The 26,646-nt window shown below is 40.8% G+C and overlaps 3 protein-coding genes across 6 annotated transcripts in view; 1 reads left to right on the forward strand and 2 right to left on the reverse strand.

The window, feature by feature from the left end:
- Positions 1 to 212: 212 nt before the first annotated feature.
- osgin2 (oxidative stress induced growth inhibitor family member 2) lies at positions 213 to 5,939 on the reverse strand. 2 transcript variants are annotated; one of them, XM_007556148.2, is made up of 6 exons: positions 5,717 to 5,939; positions 2,263 to 2,355; positions 2,029 to 2,165; positions 1,749 to 1,940; positions 1,564 to 1,655; positions 213 to 1,475 (listed from the first exon to the last, which is right to left on the reverse strand). In XM_007556148.2, the coding sequence occupies exons 2-6, from the start codon at positions 2,327 to 2,329 to the stop codon at positions 302 to 304; spliced, it is 1,662 nt and encodes a 553-aa protein (XP_007556210.1). In that variant the 5' UTR covers positions 2,330 to 2,355; positions 5,717 to 5,939; the 3' UTR covers positions 213 to 301. The 2 variants fall into 2 exon arrangements, with proteins under 2 accessions (XP_007556210.1, XP_007556209.1); XM_007556147.2 differs by lacking the exon at positions 5,717 to 5,939 and adding an exon at positions 5,526 to 5,702.
- A 2,284-nt stretch (positions 5,940 to 8,223) lies between these two features.
- gtpbp10 (GTP-binding protein 10 (putative)) lies at positions 8,224 to 13,702 on the forward strand. Its single transcript, XM_007556153.2, has 10 exons — positions 8,224 to 8,364; positions 9,209 to 9,402; positions 9,518 to 9,609; positions 9,700 to 9,844; positions 10,221 to 10,294; positions 10,377 to 10,429; positions 10,543 to 10,650; positions 10,753 to 10,830; positions 11,253 to 11,376; positions 12,134 to 13,702. Exons 1-10 carry the CDS (start codon positions 8,332 to 8,334, stop codon positions 12,403 to 12,405), a joined length of 1,173 nt encoding a protein of 390 aa, XP_007556215.1. The 5' UTR covers positions 8,224 to 8,331; the 3' UTR covers positions 12,406 to 13,702.
- A 1,814-nt stretch (positions 13,703 to 15,516) lies between these two features.
- adam22 (ADAM metallopeptidase domain 22) overlaps positions 15,517 to 26,646 on the reverse strand; it is a 62,172-nt gene continuing 51,042 nt past the window's right edge. The window contains exons 15-32 of one of the 3 annotated variants that reach the window (XM_016673437.1): positions 26,279 to 26,378; positions 26,010 to 26,081; positions 24,938 to 25,030; positions 24,543 to 24,623; positions 24,384 to 24,434; positions 24,238 to 24,301; positions 23,974 to 24,079; positions 23,778 to 23,897; positions 23,417 to 23,585; positions 23,225 to 23,336; positions 22,549 to 22,639; positions 22,416 to 22,469; positions 21,350 to 21,457; positions 20,813 to 20,913; positions 20,548 to 20,614; positions 18,545 to 18,634; positions 16,200 to 16,323; positions 15,517 to 15,617 (exon numbers count right to left, since the gene is read on the reverse strand). In XM_016673437.1, the coding sequence (XP_016528923.1) occupies positions 15,597 to 15,617; positions 16,200 to 16,323; positions 18,545 to 18,634; positions 20,548 to 20,614; positions 20,813 to 20,913; positions 21,350 to 21,457; positions 22,416 to 22,469; positions 22,549 to 22,639; positions 23,225 to 23,336; positions 23,417 to 23,585; positions 23,778 to 23,897; positions 23,974 to 24,079; positions 24,238 to 24,301; positions 24,384 to 24,434; positions 24,543 to 24,623; positions 24,938 to 25,030; positions 26,010 to 26,081; positions 26,279 to 26,378 (1,624 nt within the window). In that variant the 3' untranslated portion in view covers positions 15,517 to 15,596. Of the gene's footprint in view, positions 15,618 to 16,199; positions 16,324 to 18,544; positions 18,635 to 20,547; positions 20,615 to 20,812; positions 20,914 to 21,256; positions 21,458 to 22,415; positions 22,470 to 22,548; positions 22,640 to 23,224; positions 23,337 to 23,416; positions 23,586 to 23,777; positions 23,898 to 23,973; positions 24,080 to 24,237; positions 24,302 to 24,383; positions 24,435 to 24,542; positions 24,624 to 24,937; positions 25,031 to 26,009; positions 26,082 to 26,278; positions 26,379 to 26,646 lie in introns of all 3 variants that reach the window. The other 2 variants (XM_007556151.2, XM_007556152.2) reach the window with 2 other exon arrangements.

The following is a 26,646-nucleotide window of genomic DNA, read 5'->3' on the forward strand; positions in this document are numbered from 1 at the left end:
CTGATTAAAACTAGGTCCCATACTGTTATGAGATGACAGATGAGCTATAAACCATTGGCACATAGTATCCTGAACCTATGGAGACTTCTTATGAAGTCAGACAAGACTTAAAAGCTGTCGTATTTTGTTTCGTTAGAAACTTGTGTACATCCAACGTCTTTTTGGCTTTATGAACATATAAGCTTAGATGGCAAAACGCTGTATTAATGATAAAAAAAGATAGAAAAACTTCTGTTTTACTAATTTTTTTCCTCCTTGAAACCTGTGCGCTAAGAGCAGATTTATGTTTTCCTGATCATTTTTAAATGAAGTTGTTCCCTCCATTGCTGATGAGCTTTCCTCTCTTCTTGAGTCTTTTCAGCAGACAGGAGGTGATGCCTAAAGCACCACCCTTCAGAAATCGAACAAAGTTGTCTCCCACCAGCGGACCCATGGCAAACAGCCCCGGCTCCTTGGTGCACTCAAACGTGTAAGGGTTGATGTCGATGGGATTCTGCTTGCAGGAGATCGGCCTTGTCGGATCTTGTCCCAGGTACTGGCCCTGACCTTTAAGGAAGAACAGGTTTGGGTTTGTCCCAATCAACACCAAGGCCATTGAGATCTTGAAGGCCTTTAGGGAGTTATCCCCTTGTAGCAGACACTTCATGTCAGACTGGAACGACACCACACAGTGTTCGGGGAAACTGGTGTAATCGGGGAAGAGACTGATGCTAGAACCTCCAGCAATGCTCCCTGCAGAAAGCTGAGGTTTAGGGCACATCTTGGCACATACTGAAGAGGCAATGCTAACTGCCTGGGGTCTGTTAGAGGAGGACAAGGACGCCACATTGGTACAGGTCTGGGAAGACATCATGTTGTACACTTTGTGGTATTCTGGGTACAGGGTCTTGGGAAGCTGCTTAAAGATGAGGTCTGGATTGTCTACGTTCTTCCGGAAAACATGCAGCACTCTGATGTTGCTGTTGAGCGCACATAGAACTGCATCAGCGGCACTTAGACCAGCACCTACAACTAGAACTGGATCAGAGTTCACATCCAGTTTTCCCTGGCTTACAGCCAAGCCCAGGTCTGAGATGCTGTGGAACACAAAAGGTAGATCTTCACCCTCTACACCTAATCTGACTGGAGAATCGGATGCGCCAGTGGCCAGGACGACATTCTCAGCAAACAGGGAGAAGGGGACGTGAGTGTCGCTCTGTACCTGTCGGTAACCCCTGATCTCCCAGAGCGTGCCTCCTCCTCCATTGTTTTCACACTCCTTGCCATTCTCTTCAAAGTGCCCATTCCCACCATCAACCACCCTTTGATCTTCTTGCCCATTTTCCAGACCTTCCTGCTCATGCCCTCGGCAAAGTTTCTGAACAGAGGTCACATAAGTGTTGTCAACAAAATTCTTCTGCAGACCCTTTAGCTTCACATAGTCTTTGTAATAGGATGAGATCTCCTCTGGGGTGGCTCTGTCACTGGTTACATCTCTAAAGAAGAAAATGTGGACAGTGAGAACATGAGTGCCCAGTGAAACTAAAGCTTGGCCCATCAATGCTGTGTGAGGCTCTTTTTTACCTTCGTTTCCCATTGGTCATGTCTCTGTAGTTGACTCCAGGAAGCTCCATCCAGATGCCAAGACTAACAGTCAACATGGAGCCTTCCATTGCCTGAGGAGAGGCAACCAACCGTGTGGTCAAAGCAAAATACTCTGTTGACACAAAACCCAGATACGTTAGAAGGCTTTTGTAGAATAAACTTACATGCCAGGCACCCCCAGGTGTTCCCTTTCCCAAAACAAGATGTGGAATTTGTTGATGCTTGTCTCTCCTCCACTTGAGGACTGGTGGGAACTCATAGCCAAAGTCAGCATTGGGGTGAAGGAGTGTATCAAATAGCACAGCCACAGGATTCCTTGATCGTCCCTCGAGACCTTCGCTCAAGTATTTCATATCCTGGAAAAAGAACAAAGTATTTTGACACATCTGAGTTTCATGTATGAAACACCTTGTGTGTGAACATGAGTTGTTGTTTTTTTTCTACCTGTTCTGTGATAGGGAGGTGCGTGGCCTCCTGCAGCTTCCTGTACAGAATCGGGTTTGGGTGAACCGTTGCGGTGTCCAGGTAGGGCTTGTATCCACTTAACAAGTAGGACAGACAAATACCTGATGGGCCATTACCTGCAAACAAATAGTTGGAAAATGTGAGTACGCTGATACAATTAAGACCAAAAGAGGAAGAACAAGGTTGACCTGATTAAGGTAAGCAATAATTTACCTATGATGACCACGGGGAGGGTAGGTGGGTGCTCTTGAGACAGCGTGTTCTCTTCCAGAAGAGGCATGGCTGCAGCCTGGGCCAGAGCCGGCACTGAGAGAAAACAGAACAAAGATATGAAAAAGGTTCCAGATATTTCTGGACAGATCCATCAAACATTCAACGATAAAGGCACAGTCTCATCCGTGCTTTGTCTCTCAACTGGGTCTGATTATTCCAACAGGTTTGAGCTGGCTTGCTGCTTTTGTCTAACAATGTTGTTGTTATCTTAGATCCTGTCCCCATCCACCATCACCAGCTGACTCACAGACATACACACCGAGGGAGAGAAAAAAAAACCTTTATTCATCCGTGGCATTATGCTTCCACACACATCAGTGACCCACCCCGTCTGTCTGGGACTTTAGACACGTGGAAACACCCCGCCAAAACACAACGTGCCCCCTGATTTTCTCCCTGGTGTTCACTGACGTCCACACACACCCCCTGTCTCTTCAGTCATGGCCCGTGGCGAGGCTAGCCTCTATTAACCCCGCTACTGCACCCCAAACAAAAGGGAGTTCTCGTGGGATTAATGTGGGCCTGGGTCTGTTGTGAGCATGCGCGATATGAGTTTGTGTGTTACGAGACAGTGCCATTGTGTGCCCGACGGGCAGCAAATCCCCCCTGATCACTTGTCCGACTGGGCCCTAATCCCACTCGGGCTGTTTATGTCTTTGCTGGGTGAGAATGTGGGCCTGGCATGCTGACAGACTGAACCACTGAAAGATAATCCCGCCAAAAATGTACCCACCACCGCAAACAAACACTGCCCTCCTGCTCCACTTTCACACCAACCCAAACATCACCTGTAATGTCCTACAACCTGAAAACCCAGGTCTACATGCGGCCAACAGTTCACCTCTCTCTACCTCCTTCCTCTTGTCTGACCTGTACACCAACCAGCTGCTTGCGACCATTTATAACGGTTATGAGAGATTCCTGGTTTTTGGTAGTGGGATTGTTTATTATCTGGGACATTTCAAATCAACAGCAGGGCTGTAAAGGTTTTTACCTTTTTTTTTTGGTCAGGTACATCTTTCATGAATAAATGCTCACATCAGGCAAACATAATCAAAGTAAACATAAAATACAGCTTTCAAAAGTTGATTTCAATTTTTAGGTTAACAAACATCCAAACCAATCAAGCTCTATGTGAAAAGATAATGAATTAACTACATCTACAACTAAACATGATTACTACCAGACCAGTAGAACCAAGAAGTCACTTAATAAAGAAGCCAAAACAATATTTCAAGCACTAAGATTCACTTGCCTCAGTTAAGGTTTACTGTTCATGATTCAATAATAAGGCTGGTCTTAATATTGGCAGACAACTTATTTTTTTCCAAAGATCTGTTTATTGTCTTTTACATTTCAAAATGGACACACAGACATGTAACTCAAAAATGTACAAAACACTAAAACCAAACCCAACAAAAACCCATGATCATCTTAAACATTCAAGGTGACAAACATAAGCTGATTGGCAGACAACATTTTAATAATTTCCAAAGACTTTAGGGAATTATGTGAATGAGACCAAGTGGAGCATTTTGTAAGGTATGGGTGCCATTACACAGAATTTCAAAGAAAATAAAAACACCAACAGAAAAACATGGTGGTGGAAGTGTGATGGTGTGGGGCTGCTTTACTGCTTTGGGACCTGGATGACTTTCTGTAACTGATTAAGCCATTATTTTTACTCTCCAGGATAAAATCCTAGAGGAGAAACTCTGGCCAGAATCTCTGGTCATAAACTCAAAAGTGAGTTTATTACTATAAACTCACTTATGCATCAGTGGAAAGTGCTAAAGCACACTATCAAGTTCTCCTCTAAATGGCTAAAAACACACAAGATGAAGGCTTTCAAACGGCCTTTTCAAAGTCTCAATTTGAATTAAGTTAAGATTCTGTGTCGTGAACTTAAAAGGGATGTTGAGAAATCCTCATGTCTGAACTGAAGTAAAGCACTTCTGCAAAGAAGAGTAGACCAGATTTCCTTCACTGCAACAGTTGTCAGTAACTCTTGATTGCAGCTGCTGCCAAGGGAGTCGTTCGGTTTGTGCACAATTACTTTTTAAACACCAGGATGGTTAGACTAGCATTTTTCCCTAAAGAAATAAAACCATTATTTGAAAATGGCTTTTTGTAATCACTCTAAAACATTTCCATGATAATCTGAAACATTTAGATATTTGTTAGAAATAAACCAAACCAGATGAAATGTGTTTTTTTTTTAAAAAAAAAGGAACCAAGAAGCTGATCTGTTTATACTTGCAGTGCTGAAGATATCAGATGCATCTAGTGATCTCACTGGCAGCTGGAATGAAATCAGGTAGACAGGCAGACTTATGTAGATTTTTTGGACAGACTATCTGCCTTATCTTTCTCCGTCTGAGTAGTAGCAGGTGTTGCATCAAATACCTCTGCCTGAAATAAACCGGAAATGATGCAACAGCTGATTTCCATGCATCATGTGCATGTGTTTCTAAATGTTGCATCACAAAAAGACACTATATAAATGTTAGCAGCAAGTCGGTCTATTGTCATTGAAACATATGGCCTGCATGCATTTTGCGTAAAAACAATAATACATTTATTAGGCAAGAATGACTTAAAAGTGCGTGTGACAAAAACAAAAAATGAAAAAGGCCGATTCTTGCTTCAGAGTATGACATAATGAGATGAAAAATGCGTGAATTTCAGCCTATTTTGCTTTGTATGCTGTTGTTATCTGACTTTCACTTTGGAGTAGTTTCTCAGAAAACTAAGCTAGTGAAATTAAACGTCCTATGCTTTGAGTATAAACAACAACGTATAAGAGCAATTAGATCATGTGTTTTAGTCAAACCAACTATTTAGTTACGAAATTAAAACCTCTTATTTTTATAGATCAAATTTCTACTATTAGGCCCTTAAAATGCTTCATCTCAGCTTGCGGATGAGTAACAAAATCCGACCAAGTCCAAACCAGGAGCGGAGCGTTTGAATGTGGATGTTGCTGCATCACACCCGACCGGATGAAGTGAGTGATGCAGCAGATCGTCCACAGCATCCCCACTAAATCAGGCTCAAACCTCCTGCTGTTCCTCCAGACTCTGTGCAGCTTCAGGTCCAACAAGGAGCACATGCTGCAACCGCCACGTTCCCATCATCATTGCATAATTTAGGTCAAGCTCACATCCATCCGCCACTCTCTGCCCGGAACCAGGAGCTCTTACCGTGCTGAGATTTATCAGTCTGTCCCCACTCACAGTCGCGTCCAGTTATCACGACCCACGGCAGCCCTTTCCAACCGTATAAATAGACACAGACCGGTGGGAGGATCTATTGCTGTCTGGGGTCTCTTGAATGAGATAATGAGCCAAATCTCTCTCTCGTCATCATACATGCACGCGTAACACACGCTCACCTCGGTGCGGTTAAATCCGGACCAGACCCGGCGTGCGCAGGCCTGATCAGCCCGAAAGTTTGAGCTTAGATGTTAGATCTTCTCAGAGTCCTGACAGCGGAGTGTTAAAGAGGCAAACCGGGTGATGCGTCTGCTCCTCCACAGCCACATGCGCATCTCGGTGTGCGCGGCGTGAGCGTGAGCGCGTTCACGGAGCGAGATCAGAGCATCTCAGCATCTTCACAGCGCCACCGACACTGCTGCTCACCGCGCAGCCTTTGCTTACAAAACACTTTACAGTGTACAGTGTTGCAAAAGTAATCACTCCCCTTGAGCATTTTCGCGTTATGCTACGTTACAACCACCAACCACGATGTTGCATTGTGGTTTTCATACATCAACACAAAGACGCTCATAGCTGTGAATGGGATGTTTTGTTTTTTTTAATCAATCTACAAATATCTGTAAATCTGAAATGTGTTACTCTAATACCTCTGCACAGTGGAGCAACACTGTTGTCTTGCAGCAAAAGGTCATGGGTTTGCATGTTCTCACTGTGCATGCGTTGATTTTCTCCCACATTTCAAAAAGATGATTGTAATTAGTCTCTAAATCTTCCTTAAGTGTGAGTAAATGTTTGTACATCATATTTGTCTCGACATGTGTGTAGCCTGTCTTTTGCCTTTTGGAGGTAGCATCCAGCACCTTCTCTTCCCCAATTACCTCTCCAGTTACATAAAGGGATGGACCCCCAAGATCTAGTGCAACAACTTCCTCTGGAATAGAATAGATTAATATTTTTGTCTTCAAAATAAATTGCTACACAGTAGCAAAACACACACAGATAAAACACATACTCAAAATAATCAACGCAACAAGAAGGTAAAAAAAATAAGGTTTCCTCTTTAAAACTTTTTATCGTCTTGCTCACATACGGTCTCTATGGTCTTTCAAATTGATTATTTTCACATGAGCAAGCTTGGTCTTACATTGAAGAGTTGTTGCCAAACCAGGTTGTGAGCCCACAGGATATAATATTTACAAAGTAAAAAGGTAAAAAAAGAAAAAAAAGTAGAGGTAAGAAGCAAGCTGTATGTTAACGTCAACCCCATAAAGCGCCAGTCGTCTGCTGCAGCTGTAAGCACAGAAAGTGGGCTTTCCAACACAGCACACTGTCCATCTGCATCCCTAGGTATTTATAGAGCGATGCTTTTTAAATAGCAGTGTCCTTTATCATGACAGGCTCGTGGTCTGAAACATTCCTCTGGTCAGAATCAGAATCAGAAAGTCTTTGTTGTCATTGTACAGAAGCCCAATGAGAATACATTTCACTACATCCCATCTGAAGAAGACAAAGATATATATATATATATTTGTATCTTTCTGGTGTTTAGCCGAAGATAATTAACTAAAACCTTAAAAGGAATCATGTCAAGCCCAATGTGCTGCCATATTTTCTTCATGGCAGCGGTGACAGTGGCAGCATCATTCTGTGGGGATATTTCTCTTCATCGGGAATTGAGTAAAAGGTTTGAGTTATAGGAACATTATGCTAAATAAAGGGAAATCCTGGAAAATAATTTTTGGCAGAATGTGAAATGGTTGAAACTGGGGCATAAGTTCATCTTCCACCAAGATGACTAAACATACAGCCAGAACGACGGATTTAGTGATATGTGATATAGAATGATCAAGTCAGTTAAGACTGTGATTAAGAATCTGTGGCAAAACTTGAAAATTGCAGTTTAGTTGCAGAAATCAGAACTTTTTTTTTTTCAAAGTTGTACATGTATTTGGCTTAATCACAAACAGAATGTATTTTAAATGTATATTAAATATTTTGATATTGTTCACCGGCCAATATGATCTAAGAATATTTACAATAATAATCACCTAAGAAATATTTAATGTTCTCTGTTTATAAGTCAGAAGATGAACTCCTGGTATTTCAGAATAATTTTTTGATATTACAAGGTTAATCCTAAACCTACTGCACACATCTTTTACCTTCCACTTTTAAGCATTCTTTTTTTCTTTTTTTGTATGTTTGTTTGGTTGTTTTTAATTACTAATTTTGTACTATCAGACGCTATAGTGCTACTTGAACCAGCATATGCCCAAATTACCTTGTGATTTCATAAAATCGCCTTATAAAGTACAACGTGTGCCTACCGTATACTGACACAAACCAGAGAAGCATAATATTTAATCAGATTTTTTTTTTCCAATAAACCCCGCATCATTGTGCTGTGACTGTTTTATAACAGTCGGCTAATTACGACTATGGCTCCAGAAATATTAAACATATCTCGTTTCAGAGCTGCGACCTCAGCCAGACAAACAATACATGCATGAAGGTTGGTAAAACTACGGCGCCAATGTTTCATTATCAAATGGCTCCTGTATATAACCTGAATAATTAAAAAATGTCTTGTCTTCTCTATAATAGAGACGCATGCATCCCCGGCAGCAAATGGAAAGCCAGTTATACCACAAAGTCCCGCCTCTTCATCTCTTCATCCAATCAGCAGGGAGTATTTATCACTTCCGGTTGTTTTCAATACACTAAAGACACATGTCTGCTAATAGCTAGCGGTGGTGATAAACGAGGAAAGCGGACATAAAAGTCTCTGAGAATGGTCCACATCAGTAGAATTTGTTTCCGCAAGGTAAATAAATACGTCAATCTGTTTGTTATCTACATGACTTATCGGCGCGATTTTAAACAATTTCACATTAGCGGTCAAGCTAGCAGTCAGTGCATAAATGGTGTTATTGCAGCATTAAAGTAAAATATATATCACAGTAATGTTTGATCACATTTTACTAAATTGATTGTATTTGTTATGAAGGGGAAAAAAGTCACTCAAACGATAAAATCTTTTGTAATTTAGGATTATCCAGTTCTTGCGGTTAAATTGCAGTTTTTATTTTCTTGGACAGTATGTGGGCTACAAAATGTAAAAAAAAAAAATGCAAAATGAAAGTATACAGCATCACAGCAGCCCATTATCATATATTATTGTGTAGTAATCACCTTTACAGTGCCTTTCTTTTTTCTGCATAAGTCACAGCTCTTGAACATTTTCACATTATTGACTTGGCTTGGATTTTGTCATTTAACATTTTTCTATGTGCTGCTTTGTGTTGGTCTATTAGGTCATATCAAAGCAAAAATATATTGGAATTTATATAATTACAACTAAGTCATACAATAAGCTGAGGAAAAAGGAGAACCTGCCAGTTTTAGTTGTAAGATGAGATTAACATCAAGAACTAGAGCACACATCTTATATTTCTTTTTTTTTTCTTTTATTTTTTTACAGTTTAGATTATAAAATGTTCAGTAATATCTAGTAGTATTTTTTTTAAGTGCTTTAGTTCAAGATCCAAAAGTGGATTTAAAATTATTTTAGGTAATGCAGGTGTAAACCATGTGTAAATGTGTTACACTACCTAAAAGCAGTGAGCTCACCATCAAATCTGACTTGTGTTTTTAACGCTTCCATACAGTATGGAAACTTTGTGGACAACCTCCGCCTGTACGTACGTGGAGGCACCGGCGGGATGGCTCTGCCTCGCCTTGGAGGACATGGAGGAAACGGAGGAAACGTTTGGGTGGTGGCGACAAACAACATGACTTTAAAGAGGATCAAGGACAAATACCCGTTGAAACGGTTCGTAGGGGGATCAGGAGCCAACAGCAGGTCGGTGTCTGCAAACACAACCTTGTTTTAAAATTCAATTCTTACTTACATATATGCGTTCCATCTATCAGACATCACTGAACGCTTTTGTTGGTGTTTGATTTTCTTATGTCAGTGTTCGAGCTCTGAAGGGAGAAAAAGGGAAGGATGAGGAAATCCTAGCACCCATTGGTATCACTGTCACTTCTGATGACGGCAGAATACTTGGTATGTGAGAAGTCCGTTTATGTCAATAATTTAATTTCCCGTAAAATGTTTTTTTGGCAAAACTTTTTTTTTCATCAATTCTTTCACAAGGCGAACTGAATGCTGAGGGGGATCGGGTGCTGGTGGCTAAAGGAGGTTCTGGAGGGACACCCTGCTCTTCCTTCGAGCCCAAGAAAGGCCAGGTCAAACACATACGTCTGGACCTGAAGCTCATCGCTGACCTGGGCCTCGTAGGGTGAGAGTAGAAACCCACATTAGCAAGTACATATTACCTTACAGAAGGGTTTTTGAACTTTTTTGTTACATTGCAATGTATTCACAATAAAAACATCTGGTGTGATTATGCCTCAGGATAATGTTCTGTGCATGCTGCAGATGTATGGAGCTAAATTCATGACAATTCCTCTGTTATCCGTTTGTTTCTTCAAACATTGGGACAGCTTCCACTTTACAATTATGATCTAGTTCTTGTTTTTTCTATTGCTTAAGATCCCAGTGGAATAAATCATACAAAATACAAATTTGTTGTAGCTTGACTTAAAAATAAATTGAAACAAAACAGACTTTGATGCTGGATGTATGCTGACTATGTCTTGCTAAATTCTCGTCAGGTTCCCAAATGCAGGAAAGTCATCTCTCCTCACAGCCCTGTCAAACGCCACACCTCAGATTGCCAGCTACGCTTGTAAGAATAAAACAGCTTCAAGCTCAGAACATCTCACATATTTTTCTTTTATTTCTAAAGTCCTTTATTATTTGTCTTGCAGTCACAACTTTGAGGCCTGAGATCGGCAAGGTAGCATATCCAGATTACAAGCAAGTATGTGAATGCTTACCATCCCTTCTGCTTTGGCTGGTTTTATAACTCTGACCATCAGAAATACCTGATGTGTGTTTCAAAGTTTCCCTAATTATTTGTTTTTGTTTTGGCAGATCTCAATTGCGGATCTGCCGGGACTCATCGAGGGGGCTCACCTGAACCGAGGCATGGGCCACAAGTTCCTAAAGCACGTAGAGAGGACCAAGCAGCTGCTGTTTGTTGTATGTAGAAGCAGAAATAATGTTCCACATATGTAAACATGTCAGAATGTAAGTAGCTGAAGTCAGCCAGGGTTTGCTGTGAGATGCTCTGTGTTCTTGCAGGTGGATGTTGGTGGTTTCCAGCTGGCCAGTAAAACACCCCGTAGATCTGCCTTTGAAGCGGTGCAGCTTCTCACCAAGGTGAGTCTGATGTTGCAAAGCGTTTTATTTTTATTATAAAATCCTACTCTTACTGTTGCCAGGTCCAAAACGTTTTTCCCATCAGGGTTCATCCACTGTGTGGAGATTGTGAAATAGATCTTTTTTCCAGATCTGGATTAATATTTAGCAGTATTTGTTTCCCAACCTTATTCCCTATTCCATCCTCTAATAGCTGTATCCTTCACATCCGTCCGTCTGTCCGTCCTGCTTTGGTTGGTTGAATTTATACTTTCAAAAACAGGTTTTCAAACCAGGTTGAGAACTGGAGATTTCAGTCTTTAAAATCTGAAACTTTTGTGCGAAATCTGTGTTGGAACCTTGACTGCAACTTTTTGTATGAACTACTAACATCTTAAACTTAATTTTACCTCCTTCTGTGTCTCCATCACCTCTCGCCGAAGGAGCTGGAGTTGTACAAGGAGGAGCTCGTGTCAAAACCTTCATTACTGGTGGTAAATAAAATGGACTTGCCTGAAGCTGATCAAATGCTGGAAGAACTCAAGGAACAACTTCAAAACCCAGAAGGTAAGTCAGTGTGTTAAAGTGTTGACCACTGTTAGATGTTAAATGTTAGCCGAAATACTCCAATACAGTTACCCATAATTCCCTCAACAGCTAAGTATGTTTGGTAAGACTTTATTTGAAGGGGGGTGAATAAGACTGACATGACACTTTCATAAACATGACATAACACCTGTCATGAACATCAATAAGCCTTCATGAATATTTATGACTGTTGTCATAAAGCATCATTCGGTAAATTATGACACTTTTAATACAAAGTTGACATTATTCAAAATGTCTTTGTTATGACAACTTGACATTAACCAATAAATCATTACTGTTTAAACTTTTCCTTTAATAACATAGTTACCTAATTTTTAAAGTGCAATCAGTAATACTTTTATAACAAATTTATATCAGTAATGATTTCTTGGTTAATGTCATTCATGTTCATGACAGGTGTTATGTCATGTTTATGAAAGTGTCATGTCAGTCTTATTCAACCCCCTTCAAATAAAGTGTTACCGTATGTTTTTGGTGGAGCAGGTTTCAGGATGTAGTGACATCTATTGGGAAAAAAAACACAGATTCTAACTCAGTGAAAGCTTACATGTCAGTATTTTAAATATGGAAGCCTCTGAAAAACAAACTGTCTTTTGTATGATTGTGGCTAGAATATTTGCAGATGTATTAGACTGTTTATATTATTTATTGTATTCAAAATTTTATATGAACCAGATTGTTAGACCTTTAAATTAGCCTTTTCTGCCATCCACAGAGTTCACTAATTTGCTGCCAGATGACATGATCCCAAAGAACTTCATAACATTCAGACATGTGGTTCCTATTTCCGCCCTCACCGGGTTTGGTGTCGACCATCTGAAGAGTTGCATTCGACTCTCACTGGATGAGTACGCCGCCATGGAAACGGGCGCCACGCACCAGAAAAAGCTGCAAGCACTGAGGCAACAATCTCACGAATGTTTTAGAAACGAGGACAAAGTCTCACTGTCAAGTGGCGTTGGCGGGACTCGGCGAGCGACGTCCTGAGATCTGTCAGCTGAAACAAAGCGAGGTGGAAAGATCTCTCTTTGGAGAAACGCAGGAACGAGAAAAACCGCTCAGCATCTTCGATGGAGGAAATGCTGCATAGATGTCTGACATATTGGCCTGCTCCTTTTGACTTTCTGCATAGAATAAGGAACATATTTTCGCAAAGATTAATATCATGTTCATTTTAAGTTTGGTCGAGTTTGATTCTAAAAAAAACTAAAACTGCGAATTGTGTTTGAATGAAAGTTTTATTTTATATTAAATATATTACAATACTTAATGATTAAGAGAAAAAAAATAAGTGGGCTGATTTTTGCATCAATAGTCTGTACAGCACACAAGTAAAAATAAAGATAATAAAAAAAAGAACAACTGCAGTGTTCCTGGAGTCGAGGGCCTACGAGTCTGGCTGAACTGGAGCCCACCGAAGTAGTCGGTCTGCTCAAGTACGCAAATACATTCAAAGTTTCCGGCCAGAAACGGAGTCCGCGGCTCATCTGGAGGGTGGACGCTGTGTCCTGTTTGGACTGGTCAGTCCGGCTGTTTGTGCAGGCTGAATCCAGACAGGTTTTGACGGAGGCGTCCCTGGCAGGCTGCGCTCCGAGGGTTGTGCAGTGCAAAGTCCAGAACAACCAGAACGAATGTCTTCATCGAACACAGTATTTTTGTGTTAAAACATTACTCTAGCAGCTCTAGGAGTGATGCTCGCCTCAGGAAAAATGAGAGGAGCAGAACTCTAGAGCAAAGAAAGGAAAAAATACAATAAAGCACTTCTGACCAGTCGAATGGTTGCTGTACATAATACCAGGGTTCCTACACAGTCTTGGAAAAGCTTGGAATACAAATGTTTTATTTTCCTTGTCTGGATAAGTCAGGAAAAATTAAACGGTAAAGTTTGAGTTCACAGCTATATTCGTCGTTTGATCTATGAAAAAAATAAATAAAATTTTAACTTCCCGAAAAATAAGTTCATTTTTACAGTGTCTTAATTTTTGCCAAATCACAGCTCAAGTTTTGACTTTGAGTTGGTGACAGAGAAATGATGCATGAAAACATTCATTTAGACATCAAAAAGGCCATTTCCCAGTGCCGTTTTAGCCACTAAATCCTCTTCAGTCAGGATTTTAAACGTTTATTGAATTTATTTATTCAAATTATCCTTCTCTGAAATCAAACATTCTAAACATTTTTGAGGGACACAAAAAGTTAAAGCCGAAGAAATCTGTAAGGGGGTGCAAGCACTTTTTCATGGAAATGTAGGTGAATGTTTTGAACTCCGATTTCCAGAAAAGTTTTTTAAAAAACTCTAAAAATTTGAGTCTGAGAGATTATGAAATGTTGTAGGAACCCAGTAATGCTAACAAAATGGTGAACATTGAAAAGATACTTAAAACAAGACGTTTGAAGCAATATTAGTTCAATATCGTGGAGATGGCTTTACCTATACAGATCAAATGCATACATGAACTACAAATGTAAAAGAGGAACAGAAACACTCGTAAAATGACAAACTCAGAGCTTTAAGGCGACGGCTTCCACGCAAGGTAGAGCAACGAGTCGCAACTGTACAAAGAACTTGCTGCTAGGAAGCAAGCACCAAGACATCCACCTTAAATAGCTGCACAGGTGCGACAGAAACACGACTCGACTCTGTGAAGTTCCCCTGCTGAGCAGTGGAGGGACACAAACCGCGTTAAGACAAATGGAGCAGGGCTCGAGACTTTCAGTGACATGCTCGTTTTCCTTGTTACGGTCTCACAATTAGCCAACCAGAGATATAACTTAAGGTTCGATATAGAACGGCCATGCCATTGGTCTTCACAAGCTCAAACAGCAAGCACTGTACAGCATAGTTAATCATTTACAAAGGCTCGAACAACTCGAACCCTCACAGCTAAATCCAAAAGTGCACATTTAAAATAAAAAAGTGTACAGATCCGGTTCGAGTTCAGTCGGCCACATTCGTCTCTACGGCTCACATTCAATCGGGGTGAAGTGAGGGACTTTGCTGTGAAAAAAGAGGGGCAGCACACTGGTCTCAAACATTCCCACGAACAATCAAGGGAGCACATTTCCAAAAACAACATGATAAGTGATAAGTGGCACGTCTATAAACTACAGCAAACACATCCGAGTCCATTAAACTCAATGGGAAAGGGAACGGAAAACTATCTTATTTATGCTAAAATAACACTCGTCCGGAGAGGTCTGAGCTCCAAATGTGTCACAATCGTCTGCAAGTTTATAACAGAGATTATTAGAAAATAATTTGAAACATGATGTAAAAAGAGACACATTCTGCTGTTGATGGATGAAGCGAGGAAGATCCCCCGAAAAGACAAAAATAAAAAAAATAAAAAATAGAAACCCTGACAGGACAGTGCAGGGTCTTCGTATTTATCTACAGACATCGGCCTCTGTCTACAGCTAAAACAATGAGCTGAGTATTCTCTATGCTTTTGTCTTTCAAAATAAAAGCACAAGCATACTCTGTGTGTACTTTACTGTACATATTTACACACACACACCACATAGCAAATTTCTGGGGAACGGGAATAACAGGAGGGCAGGATCGGTTCAAGAAGTGAAATATATCTGGTGTGACACATGGGTTAGTTTAATGCAGATGCATGCTTTCCCTTCAAATCACACTGCTGCTCTTCTTTATGCCGGGAAGACGCAGCTGATAATCAGGGCTTCTCTCATGCACACAATGCTGGACTTTCAATTCAAACAACATCCTGGCAAAAATCAGTCAGTGCAGACTCAGGAGAGATGCGACGGCTTCTTTCTGCCTCCTCCGCTTCCTTCAGAGAGGAGCTCCAATGCCTTATGGTGGGTGACGGTGTGTCTGAAGAGACCTTGACAAGAGCTGATTTGTGAAAGGTGTGTGGGGGGGGTCCAGGGAGGAGGGGGGATCCCCTCCAATTTTTGAGGCTTCAGCAAAAACGAACAGCTCGGTCTGAGCTCCTGGAGGCTCTTTGCTCTGCGTCTTCTTGCAGAGTCCGCCCCAAACATATTTGTTCACCCTAACAGCCGTCTGTCTACATCCTTTCTATTCCGGTCACTCTGTCTGTCTGTCTCTTTCGCTTTAGAGTCAATTTTATATGTTTTTTCTTTTTTTTTTGGTTTTCTGTGTAGAAAAGGAGACTTGTGTACTTTCTTAGGAGCTTTCGTCAGAGTCAGAGTTATATTGATGTTTCCCAAAGCTGGAAGAGAAGAAGGGAGTGAGGCAAAGAGGCAAGAAAGAGACCACCATCTGCATTAATAATAAAAACAACAACAATAGCACCTTTTCAAATATAAGTTGCAAATTATCTTCTTCTTACCGCCTCAAGTAAAATATATTTTTCTACAAAGCATACAGATGACTAAACTGATATATTTGTCAAAAGAAAATGACTAAAATAAATTAAAATGTGCTATTAATTCTGGTGGGTATCATTAATTAACACATTAGAAAATCCTTAAACTCATCTCACTATAACATTTCCGGGTTCAAATGAATCCCCAGTTTCAGAAATACTTAATAGGGAAATATCACACTGCATTACATTCTACAATTGTTTTCATCAGTGCAGACTGAGCATCTGCATAGTTTAGAATGAGATCAAGTAACATTCCTTACTTATGGCATTTGTGTAGCACATAAGTAAACTCTGTGTATGTGGACCCTGTGTGATGTGCACACACATGGAGAAACTCTGCAGTGTGTTGTCACAGTCCGGTTCCCTATTCATTGCTGTCACAACTCTTCAAAACGTAACAGTCCGGTTTTGAATTGTGCTCACCCTGGCGTTCTGCCTGTTGGCTTTCCTCTGGTCATCCGGCAGTGGAGGCATGGGATATGGGTATCTTCTGCTGGATGCAATGGATCCTGTAGAAGAAGTCGGGGACTTGGCAGGGGAAAGTGTCCTGAGGAGAAAGCGAAGGTGGCACCGTTAGACGTTTCGCTTTCTCCTTCTACAGCCGGTACACCAACATGTTGACCAAAGACACAGATGGCTAAATGAGGTTAGGCATAAAGTGTTGAGCTAATGTTAGATCTGTGACTTTGGGCAACATCTTTCTTTAGCTGCTCCAGTAACTCAGTTTCACCTTCACTAAGGCCGAAGTTGCTCTTAAAAGTTGAAGCTTTCACTCATCTGAAGCATAAAGAAAACCAATCAGGGCTCAGCTTTTCAGAGCAAACTCTGTGCACTGTTGTTCCCAGCTGCCGTCTTCTGCGATTTGTTTGCTTTAAAATTCAAAATGTGTAAAAACACAGCAGAATACGGAAATATTCATTTATCTGTGTTGAAAATGGACGGAAGCTTCTCCTGTTTAGTCGATAGATTGGATCAGTCAGAGGAAAAGCAGACCAGGCCACAGCTGGGAATCAGAAACATACAGTGGTGCTTAAAGGTTTCTAAATACATATTTCATTATTTCTGAATAAATATGACCAAAATCATCACAGTTTAAAGTTTTCTACCATATAGAATCAAACCAATAAAATCCAGTCATGGGGTAACAATCGAATGCTGATCTTTAAGCTGCTTGTTTCTCATGTTGAAATATATTTTTTTCATTTCTAAAAAACCATTTTAAGAAATTAACCACATTTTTCTTCACAATACTGTAATGTTTAGGTTATAATGTACACTGGTTTTATATGTTGAATATTTGTTGGGATGAAACTTTTAAAATGTATTTTAAGCTACTGCATCCTTTGTTTTGTTCTTTTCTCTGATATTATGATAATTTTATAGATTTGCATTGTAGCAAAGAAAGTCTGGGGCCTTTCTGGCTGGAGTTTGCATGTTTTCCCTATGCATGTGTTGGTTCTCTCTGGGTACTCCAGTCTTCCTCCCACAGTTAATTATTATGCAGGACTGATTAACACTTATAAAAGGGCACATCAGTATAAGGATTGTTTTTGCAACTCACTAATGTTTACTACTAGATACTACACCTCATTACATAATTTGGCTACTTTTTACAATCTCTGAATCCAGTGATGGTTCAGGTCATCCATATGCAGAAATGCAGAAAATACCAAAAGGATTTGTGAGATTTAAAGCACCACTGCAGTAAGAACAAAGGAAGAGAGGGAGGTCGTCCCATGTGCAGCAGCTTGTACACATGAACCACCTGCAGTGCGACGGTCGAAATGTTCCAGCCTGACAAAACCCCCCCAAAAAAACAGAGAGAGTGGAGCCAGAAGCATTCTCCTTAACATAAAAATACATTCATGTATGAAGACCAAGTAATTACAAAGCTGGGGAAAACTATTTGCCTTGTACAGATTTTAACAACACAGTAAGTAAACAAAGGAGGTATTATATTAGTCTAATTCAGTTGAATTGAATTCAGGTTATTTATGTAGCATCAATTCACAACAAATGTCGTTTCAAGGCACTTTACTAAAAGCTTTGCAGCTGAATGGCAAGTTTGCCTTCTGGCTCCATGTTCCTCTGTTCTTTTGTTGGGATCTTTTCTCTAGTTGAAGTAAAACAGGGAGGACGAGCAATGAGCTTCTGGAAACGGTGAAAGTCTATAGATTCCAGTGCTTGTGGTTGTCGTCTGGTGAAAAACTTGCAACCGTCTATAGACTTCAGACACAATCAGAGTTGGCTTTGTCACAACAGGACAGGGAGGATGTCAGAGCTGAAAGTGTTAGCCTCAGCTCTGACATCGACCTGGTGCATGAGAAGTCAGTGGGAGCGGGGCGGGGCAAATCCACCAACACTTACTGGAAAGGAACAACACTGAACATGCAGAGGTAACAAGAGACTGGGGTTGGGGGGGGAGAAAGGGAGCAAAGAAGGGAATACGGAAAATTAGGAGGAAAATAACTTTAATGATTCTTTTATATGTTTAATACTCATTTGTGTAAGGAAGTGAAGCAAAAAAAATTGTCTGCAAATAAAAAAGGGAGCTGATAAACAGGGAAATAATCTATATTGATTCTTTTAAATTGTTTTTCCCTTCTGAGAACTCCACACATCAACATGCCTGTTTCTTTAAGAACTGCAGGGAGGGGGGGGGGACCAAATTGGCACAAACTCTTCCTAAATCCAAACCAGAAAACAAATCAAAAGTGAGGGATCTTTAGACAAGCGTGTGAGGTAGGGGACGTGATCTGAGTTAATACCTAAGGAAAGGTCCTTGAGTGTTTTTATTCACATCTTCTACCCATTTAGTTACATCATAAAACTCTGATTTGTTGCGAGGGGTTAAATACCTGTGGGGGAGGGAGGGGAAGGGGAGGCGGGGAAGGGCGGGGATCATGGAACCAACACAAGGAGGGAGAGAAGAGAGAGATAAGGAAAGAGGGAGTTGAATAAACTACAAGTAAGCAAATGAGGGAGGACAGAGGAAACATCTTCGGAGAGCAGAGCAAAGATAGAGTTTGAGCTGAAGATGGTGGACAGACCTGAGTGTGGTTTCAGATGAACACAACACCATGAACAAACAAACAGTGTTGTGTGTCACAGGCTCGGCTGCGTTTTGGTCGCATCATTCCAAGCAGCCAGCGTCTCAGCAGCCACTTTGTCGGCAACATGCTCAAGACAGCTAGTGCACTACAGACTGCTTCGTGTGCAAAAGAGATCTTAATCGAGTGGGGGGGAGGGAAAAACAAACAAGCAAACACGGCAGACAAAGAGGCGGTCGATGCACGCTGAATATCGTACACTCACAGTCAACGAACAAGATATTTGATTAATTCACAGGCTCAGAGCAAAGATTTTAGGATTAAAAGATGAAGTAAAAAAAAAAAAAAGCCAGATAAAGCATTCACTCTGATGAGAAGAGCAATGTGAGCTTAGGGGTTAGCTCTAAAACAAATGTTTTCTACAAACAGCCTTTAATGCAAGAGTAAAGACAGAAATGATGGTCTTTGTTTCTACTGTCAACAAATCTGACACATATGGGTTGCCAGAACCTGACATCAAATAAAACCGTCGCTTTTTCAAATACTGATAAACTTTTTCTCTAAACAGCATCACTTTAGTTAATTTTCAGTCTTACATTTTTCAATCTTGTTGCTTCAAGTCTGCAGTTAAGAATATAGCTAATTCTGACAAACAGACGTTACTTATTTACAGTTTTTTCTTTTTATTTGTCTTCAATAAATGATGAGATTGTGTGCAACAATGAACTTGTGGTATTTCCTTCTCCCAGGAAAAAAGTAGTAATATTAAAGTCTTTAGCTTAAATTCACTTAAGCTAAACATTTATATTGGCATATAGTGATGTATCCATTGTCGAAGAGCAGAAGCTTAATTAGAGACTTAAAAAACTGGCACCAAAGGTAACAAGGGATTTAAAAGTGCTATTATTCTGGCAGCATTGAGGTAGAAGTAATTTCTGCTCCCGATCTGACCACCATTTTTATTCTGATACACATGTGTTTATGCTACCATTCCTATTTCCCTGAGAAATCCGGATACTGAGCAGTGCAATGATTCTGTAAAACACAGTAACGGTGAAAGAAAGTAGCTGAAAGTCTCACTTTTTCCACACAGTCTATGTTTTAGGGTTCAACTGCTATGTTGCCGTCAAAACGTTTTTCTGAGGTTAAACTCCACAAGCTCGTCCACGGGTAGATTTCCTACAACAACATGTAGTGGCTGGACAGGAAGTCACAAAACTGATATGTAATCTTATTAGTCTCGACTGTAGCTAATTATTGTGGGGAAACATGCAGCAGAAAAGTGTGGAGAAAGAGATTATCGATTTAATTTAATAACATGGTTTTCAGACATATTTCACCCTTTTGCAACGTATTAAAATAATACGTCATCCATGTATGCTAATGCAGTTTACATTTTAGACAAGGCCTGGCTTCAAATGCACTTTTGTTGTCATAAAAATGTGTGTTTAAGTTGCTTATCTGCGTCAAAAACAAATCTGTACTCTCATGGATTTATGACTTTCAGCTCTAAAACATCACATTTATTCTTTAGCATTGAATCGAACACCAACTTTAAAGTATTTTGTAAGCAAAACCATTACTTCTAAACAACTTGAGTTTTTTTGTTTTTTGTTGGAATTGTTGAGATCAAATGTTGGAATATTAATTGTTACTTGTTTCCCCCTATAAAGAATAATTTTCAGATTGCTGAGCAGATGCCGACACCGAGGTGAACTCACTCTGTGGAGTTGGAGCGAGCCCTGAACTTCTTCCCTTTCAGCTTCTTCCGATTACCACTGAGGTTTCCTGGAAAGAAAATCAACGTAAGAGACCTGAGGAAAAGTATTTGATATTGAACAAATTTAGCTCCTGAAAATGTTTCATTTCACAATGAAGAACATTAACTGCACACTAAATCTTATTAATCAGAGCATAAAGTGATCGGACGAGCCGTATTTAATCATATTTAAATTTCCGTGTTCAGAAAGCGTATCGGTGCGTCACCTTGCCACGAATTGCTCCGCGGTCTCCCGTTTTCGCAGATGTCGGTGATGTGTTTGGCATCTGGAATCCTCTCGCTCCACGAGTGGGACAGGCCGTTAGATCTGTCCACATGAACACAAATAAAACCGCTTAACAGTGTTCCTTTAACATTGTACGAGTCCAGAGCAACTTTTGGAGACGAGAGGAAATGTAGACAACGGTTAGTGTGATATGTAAACGTGAGCAGTAGAAGTGAGCATACAGCACCATGAGTGACTCAGTTCGTCAATGTCAAGATGTTTCCCCATTTTGACATGTTTTTTAGCTTTAAAAATGCTCATACCATGAAAGCCATGGTACTCCCAAAAGCATAATATGGACACATATTATGAGTGAGATCTCCATCAGCAATTTCAAAAAACATCGGAAACAAGCAAATGAATGAGGGATGATGAAATGGCAAACCTGAAGCCAAACACTGAGAAGTTCTGAGAAATGGATGGGAAGGATGGAGTGAAGGACAGCGTGCAAATCTGCAGGTGGGACAGGCAGGCTGACCTCTTCTTGGAGCTGCATCCGGAGTTGGTGCTGACGCCCGGAGGCATGTCGCTGTAAAATGAATCTGCATCCCCGGGTTTGGTGACATAGTCACCGGGGGGGATTTGTCTGGAAACACCAAGGGAATATCTTTAGATGCCATATAAATGGACCCCATAAAATTGCCACCAGATGTGCCACCTGAGTGGCGAATTAAATAAGCTTATTCCAGAGGTTTGAAAGTTGTCTGAAACACAAGTTTATGCAAAGCTTCTGTTTTTGTTATATTTAACAATTTTGGAAATATGGATTTCATCAACTGAACTAAAAAAAAAAAATAACTTTTTCATCACACAACCTCTACCTTATTAAATACAAAACACCAATAACAATTAATAATCTCAGGTCAGGGATGTGTGTAAATGTGTCAAAAGATGATTTCAGTGACAAGAACTAAAGTGTCATTGCACCAAAAATTGTTTTAGAAACTTTGACAGATATTTGCTCATTTGTAAAAAAAAATAAATAAAAAATAAATAAATAAAAAGATTGTGATGGTAACTTCTGGGACATTTTACTATGTAAAAAGGGTTAAATGTGTCAGTCTGTTAGCTTCAGTCTGGGTCCACTGCTCGTTAAAGTTCACTTGATTCATTATTGACCATATTAACCCTAGGTCCTTTAGAGATTAGCTTATCCCTGTGTGTGTGTTTGTGCCTGAATTAGGTTATAGCATGGTGCAGAGTTTGAGAGAAAACATATTTCAGCCGGGGAAACCGACAAAACAACATGATGAGGCTATCAAGTCAGTTCCTAGTAAATTTTTAAATTATTCTCAAACATCAGAGCATCACTCTCGCTTGGATTCCCCTCAGTTTTGTTGGTCCAGCTCTGCAGCTGAAGATCTGCATCTCGGTCTTTCCTGTTTGTCTGCCTCAGAGGCTAAACATTTTGACTAGAGTCTTTTGCTCCCAACTAGAATTTAAAGGTTACCTCTGTTTACTGAACACGTTCACACCTACCACAGCATTGTTGTGCATTTTGTGACACAAGATTGAAAGAAAAACAAGAATGAAAAGCAGCAAACCGGCAGAATCTCCTGTGAACCTCAGATTCAGCGTATCGCCTCTTTTTGTAGCTCCTGTGAAGAGAACAGATTCCTGATTTCAGCTCATCTTTAGCCAATCATCATCACTCCTTATGCCTGTGCGGACACTCACTTGTAGCACCAGGCTGTGACTGCCAGTATGAGAGCGAGGAAGAGGATGGAGCCAGTGATGGCCCCGATGATGATGTTGGTGCTGGTGATACCTGAGGAAGACGGAGGAGGAGGAGATGACAGTGGTGGAGCCAAATGTGTGTTAATTGATTGGGTTAGGCTTGTGGTCTTGTGAGCAATCTGATCATTTGGGGGAAACAAAAACCACAAAACACAGCAGAGGGAAACAATCAAACACAAGAGAACCAGCGGAAAGGGTTGGAAAGGAAGAGAAGGGAGAATAAACTGAAAAGATCTTCACCGTCTGCAGGGTTTAGCTTCCCACTCATAAGAAAGAACACCTAAATGCTTTATAAAAGGAGTTTTAAATCAGAGACCTGGGATGAGCGAGGAAAACAACCAGAAAATGGAAACAAAAACAGAACAAACAGCGAAAAAGAAACTGAAACTCTGACCTCGAGGCAATCCATCAGAGATCAGTCTGTCAACAAAGACGAGCATAAAAATAATGACAAACAAAAAAGAGCGACATGCACAAAATGCAGATTGAATTAATAACAGTGAAAGGACAGTAATAATGCAGATACTGAATGGTAACAAGTGTGAATTGCGGATGAACAGAAAACAGGAAAGAGAAAGATGATTTAATGCTGGTGGTGCAGCGTTTGAACATGTACCTGAAACAGGAGCGGTCGGTCCCACCACAAGGTTACTGAACGGAGACCTGGAGTAGCAGTCGTCTCCTGTCCAGCCCAGCTCGCACACACACCTCAGCTCATTACTGCACACCTGCAGAGAGGACATTCGTTAAACACCAGCAGGTTTGTGCACTTGATGAATATGCAGTACGCCGGAGAAGTGTCGCATACTCCGTGTCCGGAGCAGATGGTCTTGTCGGTGGTGCCGGGACAGGTGCTGAAGTTGAACTGTTCAATCGGCAGACACTTGTGATCCAAGCAGATGCTGTCCGTTCCGCAGGCCGTCCCGTCCTCGACGTACCCCAGGTCCGTGTCTCCGTCAATCAGCACATGCGCACCGCTGAATGGGGAACATCACAGAGAGAAGCGGTGCCGTTTATGCGAGTTGTATCTGTGTGTGTCACTTCTGGATTATATGGGAAATAAATCTGCATTAAACAGTTAAAGGATGTAACAATGCACTAAAAAAAAGTGTTGCTTCGCAGCAGAACACATCACCAGGCTTAATCTGTCAGGTTTATCCGTTTCATACCTGCAGTCCAGGGGGGCACCGTGCTGGGCGACTGAGAAAGAGGTGAGTCCTCCCTGCAGGTCGCCCAGCCGCGGGGCAGGGGAGATGTTTGAGCACAGCAGGTAGCCGCAGTGAACATCCCTAAAACACAGAAGTACAGAAACACAGATTGAACAGAGAGAAGCAAAAGTACAAGTGACCAAAAGGACACGCTTACTGTTTGTTACACTGGATCCAGGTGTCCTTTTCCTTCCCACAGTTTCCTTTTTCTGTCCCCTCAATGTTGAGCTTTTCATAGCAGAACTTGTCAGCTGCTGTCGCCTCTGATGGAGACATAAGACATGAATTGCCCGTGTCAGGTTTCTTCTGTGCAGAAAAGTACTAATACCACTTAAACTTTGTTCTCACCCAAATTTTACACACATAAAATGTATTGCATTTTATCAATTTTTTACATAATATAGCCACATTGTGCACTTACTTTCTCCCCAAATGTACTTGCACTGTCTGTCTTTTGTTTTGCACCTTCCATTGAAGCAGCGACCCTGCAGAAAGAGAGAACCTTAATGTAAGAGTCAAGAAAAGCACAAATGTAATAAAATATTATAACTTAATATAATGTCTTACTTGATCTTTTTCACATGTGTATCCGTCCATCTTGTGCACATTTGGTGGACACTGAAACAAACAATTAAATAAAATAAAATACAGTGACGAGTAATGGACTATTGAACAGATTTATTACTGCTACTCCAAATAAAAAGTCAGAGGAAGACTCATGCTCACCTGGCTGGAGTTGCCTGTGCATTTTTCTGGTATGTCGCAGTCGTTCACCGCGTCTCGACACAAAACTCCCACGACCTCCATCTGCAGCAGCAAATCAAGCAGATTAAACAGATTGTCGTCTTGCATTTGGGTGTTTGGGCAGCAAAGACGGTGAACCCTCTATGCACGAGGGTCTCCAAACATTAAATCTCTCTACTTAGTTAAACAAACATGAAAATATCTCCAATAAATGAAGCTGTAACATTAAAGTAGCATTATTACAGAAATAGCAACAGATTTGTTAGTAGGTGCTAAATTAGAGGAAAGAAAAGGTTTGGTTTGTTCATCGCAGTCAGTTCAGTGCCACTTCGACGGACAGGTAGACATCATGAAGACGAGCGCGTCTTGTTTGGTACCTGGCAGTTTCTGCAGCACAGTCCGTTGCTACAGTTGGACCCTTTGGTCAGAGTGCAGTTCTTACAGCAGTTCTCGCCCTCTTTGGCACATTCCTGAAAAAAAAAATATATATATATATACATCTTCTGGTTCACAATGACTTCAACTGTCACGCAGCAAATTTAAGCAGAGATCTGACTTCTTTTTTTATCCAGCCAAGATTCCTGCTTTTGTTAAGAGATTAAGACAGCATGTGGTTTCTCTCTCCCTGCTGCCATATAGAAGGCTAGATGCTATGCAAACGTTTCTGGAAGTGCTGAGATGTCAAATTATGGTGTTCAGATCACTTCCACATGTATTGAAACCAGCATGTGTGGCATGCAGAGTGCAAACATTTGTCGAAGAACGAACCACCGTCAAGACCTCTACAGTTTATTAAATTTCGTTAATTTCCAAACATTTCACGCTCGGTTGTTAGTTGCAACAAACGGACAGCAGGCTGACGCCACTGAACTCTGGACTGAAGTACATGTGTTTTCTGGATTGATGAATCCAGATTCTCTGTCTGGTATTCTGATGAACGGGTCTGAGCTCAGCCATTTCAAGGAAATGCTCCTTACCTGACTGCACTGTGACGTGTGAGATTTGATTGTTTTTTTTTTTTTTTGTTTTTTTCTGGATTAAGGGTTGGACAGACAACGACAATTTCATATTCCAAACTATGTGGGACCATGCAGACATGTCCGAATGGAAACCAGGGCTAAAAGCAATAAGAGAGCTTGTCGACCGGGCGGCTTAGAGAAATCACCTCAACCCAGCCGACAGAGGCCGAGAGCCACGCCCTCTCACCCAACATCAGTGTCTGACCGCACAAATCTTCTCCAAAATGAACGGTCACATATTACCATATACAGATCATTAAATATTCCAAAAAGCTTTAATAGAAAAGTCACTCTGTAAATATTGTTTTCCCAACAGCAGATAATTGCAGTTTTGTGCTTTGGATCACTCACAGCTGAATAACATCCTGTTTATCTATTTTACTGTATTTTGATACATTTCTTGCGTCTGTCCTACAGTGGCTGGACTCACCTCAGTGCTGCCACAGTCACACTCTTCTCCTGCCTCCAAAATGCCGTTACCACACTCTGGCGGGTCCAGCAGCTGAGCAGGAGAAAACAAGAGCAAAAATGTGTATCATTTCATTTTGGACCTTCAATAAAATGCACATTAAAACTGAATGGATACAGGCAGAAACCTTGTATTCAAGTGAATAGACTAAAATAACGTACAAAATGATTTCACACACCGTTAGAGCTTTGTTTAAAATGTGACATTTACAGTTTGTGTGTGTCATTTACCTTTCGAGGTTTATTAAAGAGGCAGGCTCCTCCCCCACTGTTCAGAAAGTTGTGGTACTCTTCCACGTTGCAATCAGTAAACTTCTTAGGTAAATAGAAACTGTTAAATAAAAAACACACACCTTGTTAAAAGAGAGCATCCACAGGTCTTAATGCTAGAGAGAGATTTCCTCTAAAGAAACACAGACAAACAAAACCCCTGAAACTGAATGCGTGTCGGAGGTAATCTTGTTTCATGAAGTCTAAAAACAATGTTTCCACACTAGCGTTTCTTTCCAAAGTTTCACAAAACTCAACTCATTTTGTAAACTAACATATCAGAGGAGATTCCAGCAAATATGAGCCCAGAACAGGGATGTGAGTGAGAG

Source organism: Poecilia formosa, unplaced genomic scaffold (genome assembly GCF_000485575.1).
Source record: "Poecilia formosa unplaced genomic scaffold, Poecilia_formosa-5.1.2 Scaffold77, whole genome shotgun sequence".
Taxonomy (NCBI): domain Eukaryota; kingdom Metazoa; phylum Chordata; class Actinopteri; order Cyprinodontiformes; family Poeciliidae; genus Poecilia; species Poecilia formosa.

Excerpts from the sequence above, each read along its gene's own strand:
- osgin2 (XM_007556148.2), bottom strand. The coding sequence starts at position 2,329 with ATGCCTCTTCTGGAAGAGAACACGCTGTCTCAAGAGCACCCACCTACC. Across the intron at positions 2,166-2,262 it reads CCTCCCCGTGGTCATCATAG|GTAATGGCCCATCAGGTATT; the intron begins GTAAATTATTGC and ends ATTTGTTTGCAG. Across the intron at positions 1,941-2,028 it reads ACCTCCCTATCACAGAACAG|GATATGAAATACTTGAGCGA; the intron begins GTAGAAAAAAAA and ends TTCTTTTTCCAG.
- gtpbp10 (XM_007556153.2), top strand. The coding sequence starts at position 8,332 with ATGGTCCACATCAGTAGAATTTGTTTCCGCAAG. Across the intron at positions 9,845-10,220 it reads GCTGACCTGGGCCTCGTAGG|GTTCCCAAATGCAGGAAAGT; the intron begins GTGAGAGTAGAA and ends AATTCTCGTCAG. Across the intron at positions 10,430-10,542 it reads CATATCCAGATTACAAGCAA|ATCTCAATTGCGGATCTGCC; the intron begins GTATGTGAATGC and ends TTGTTTTGGCAG.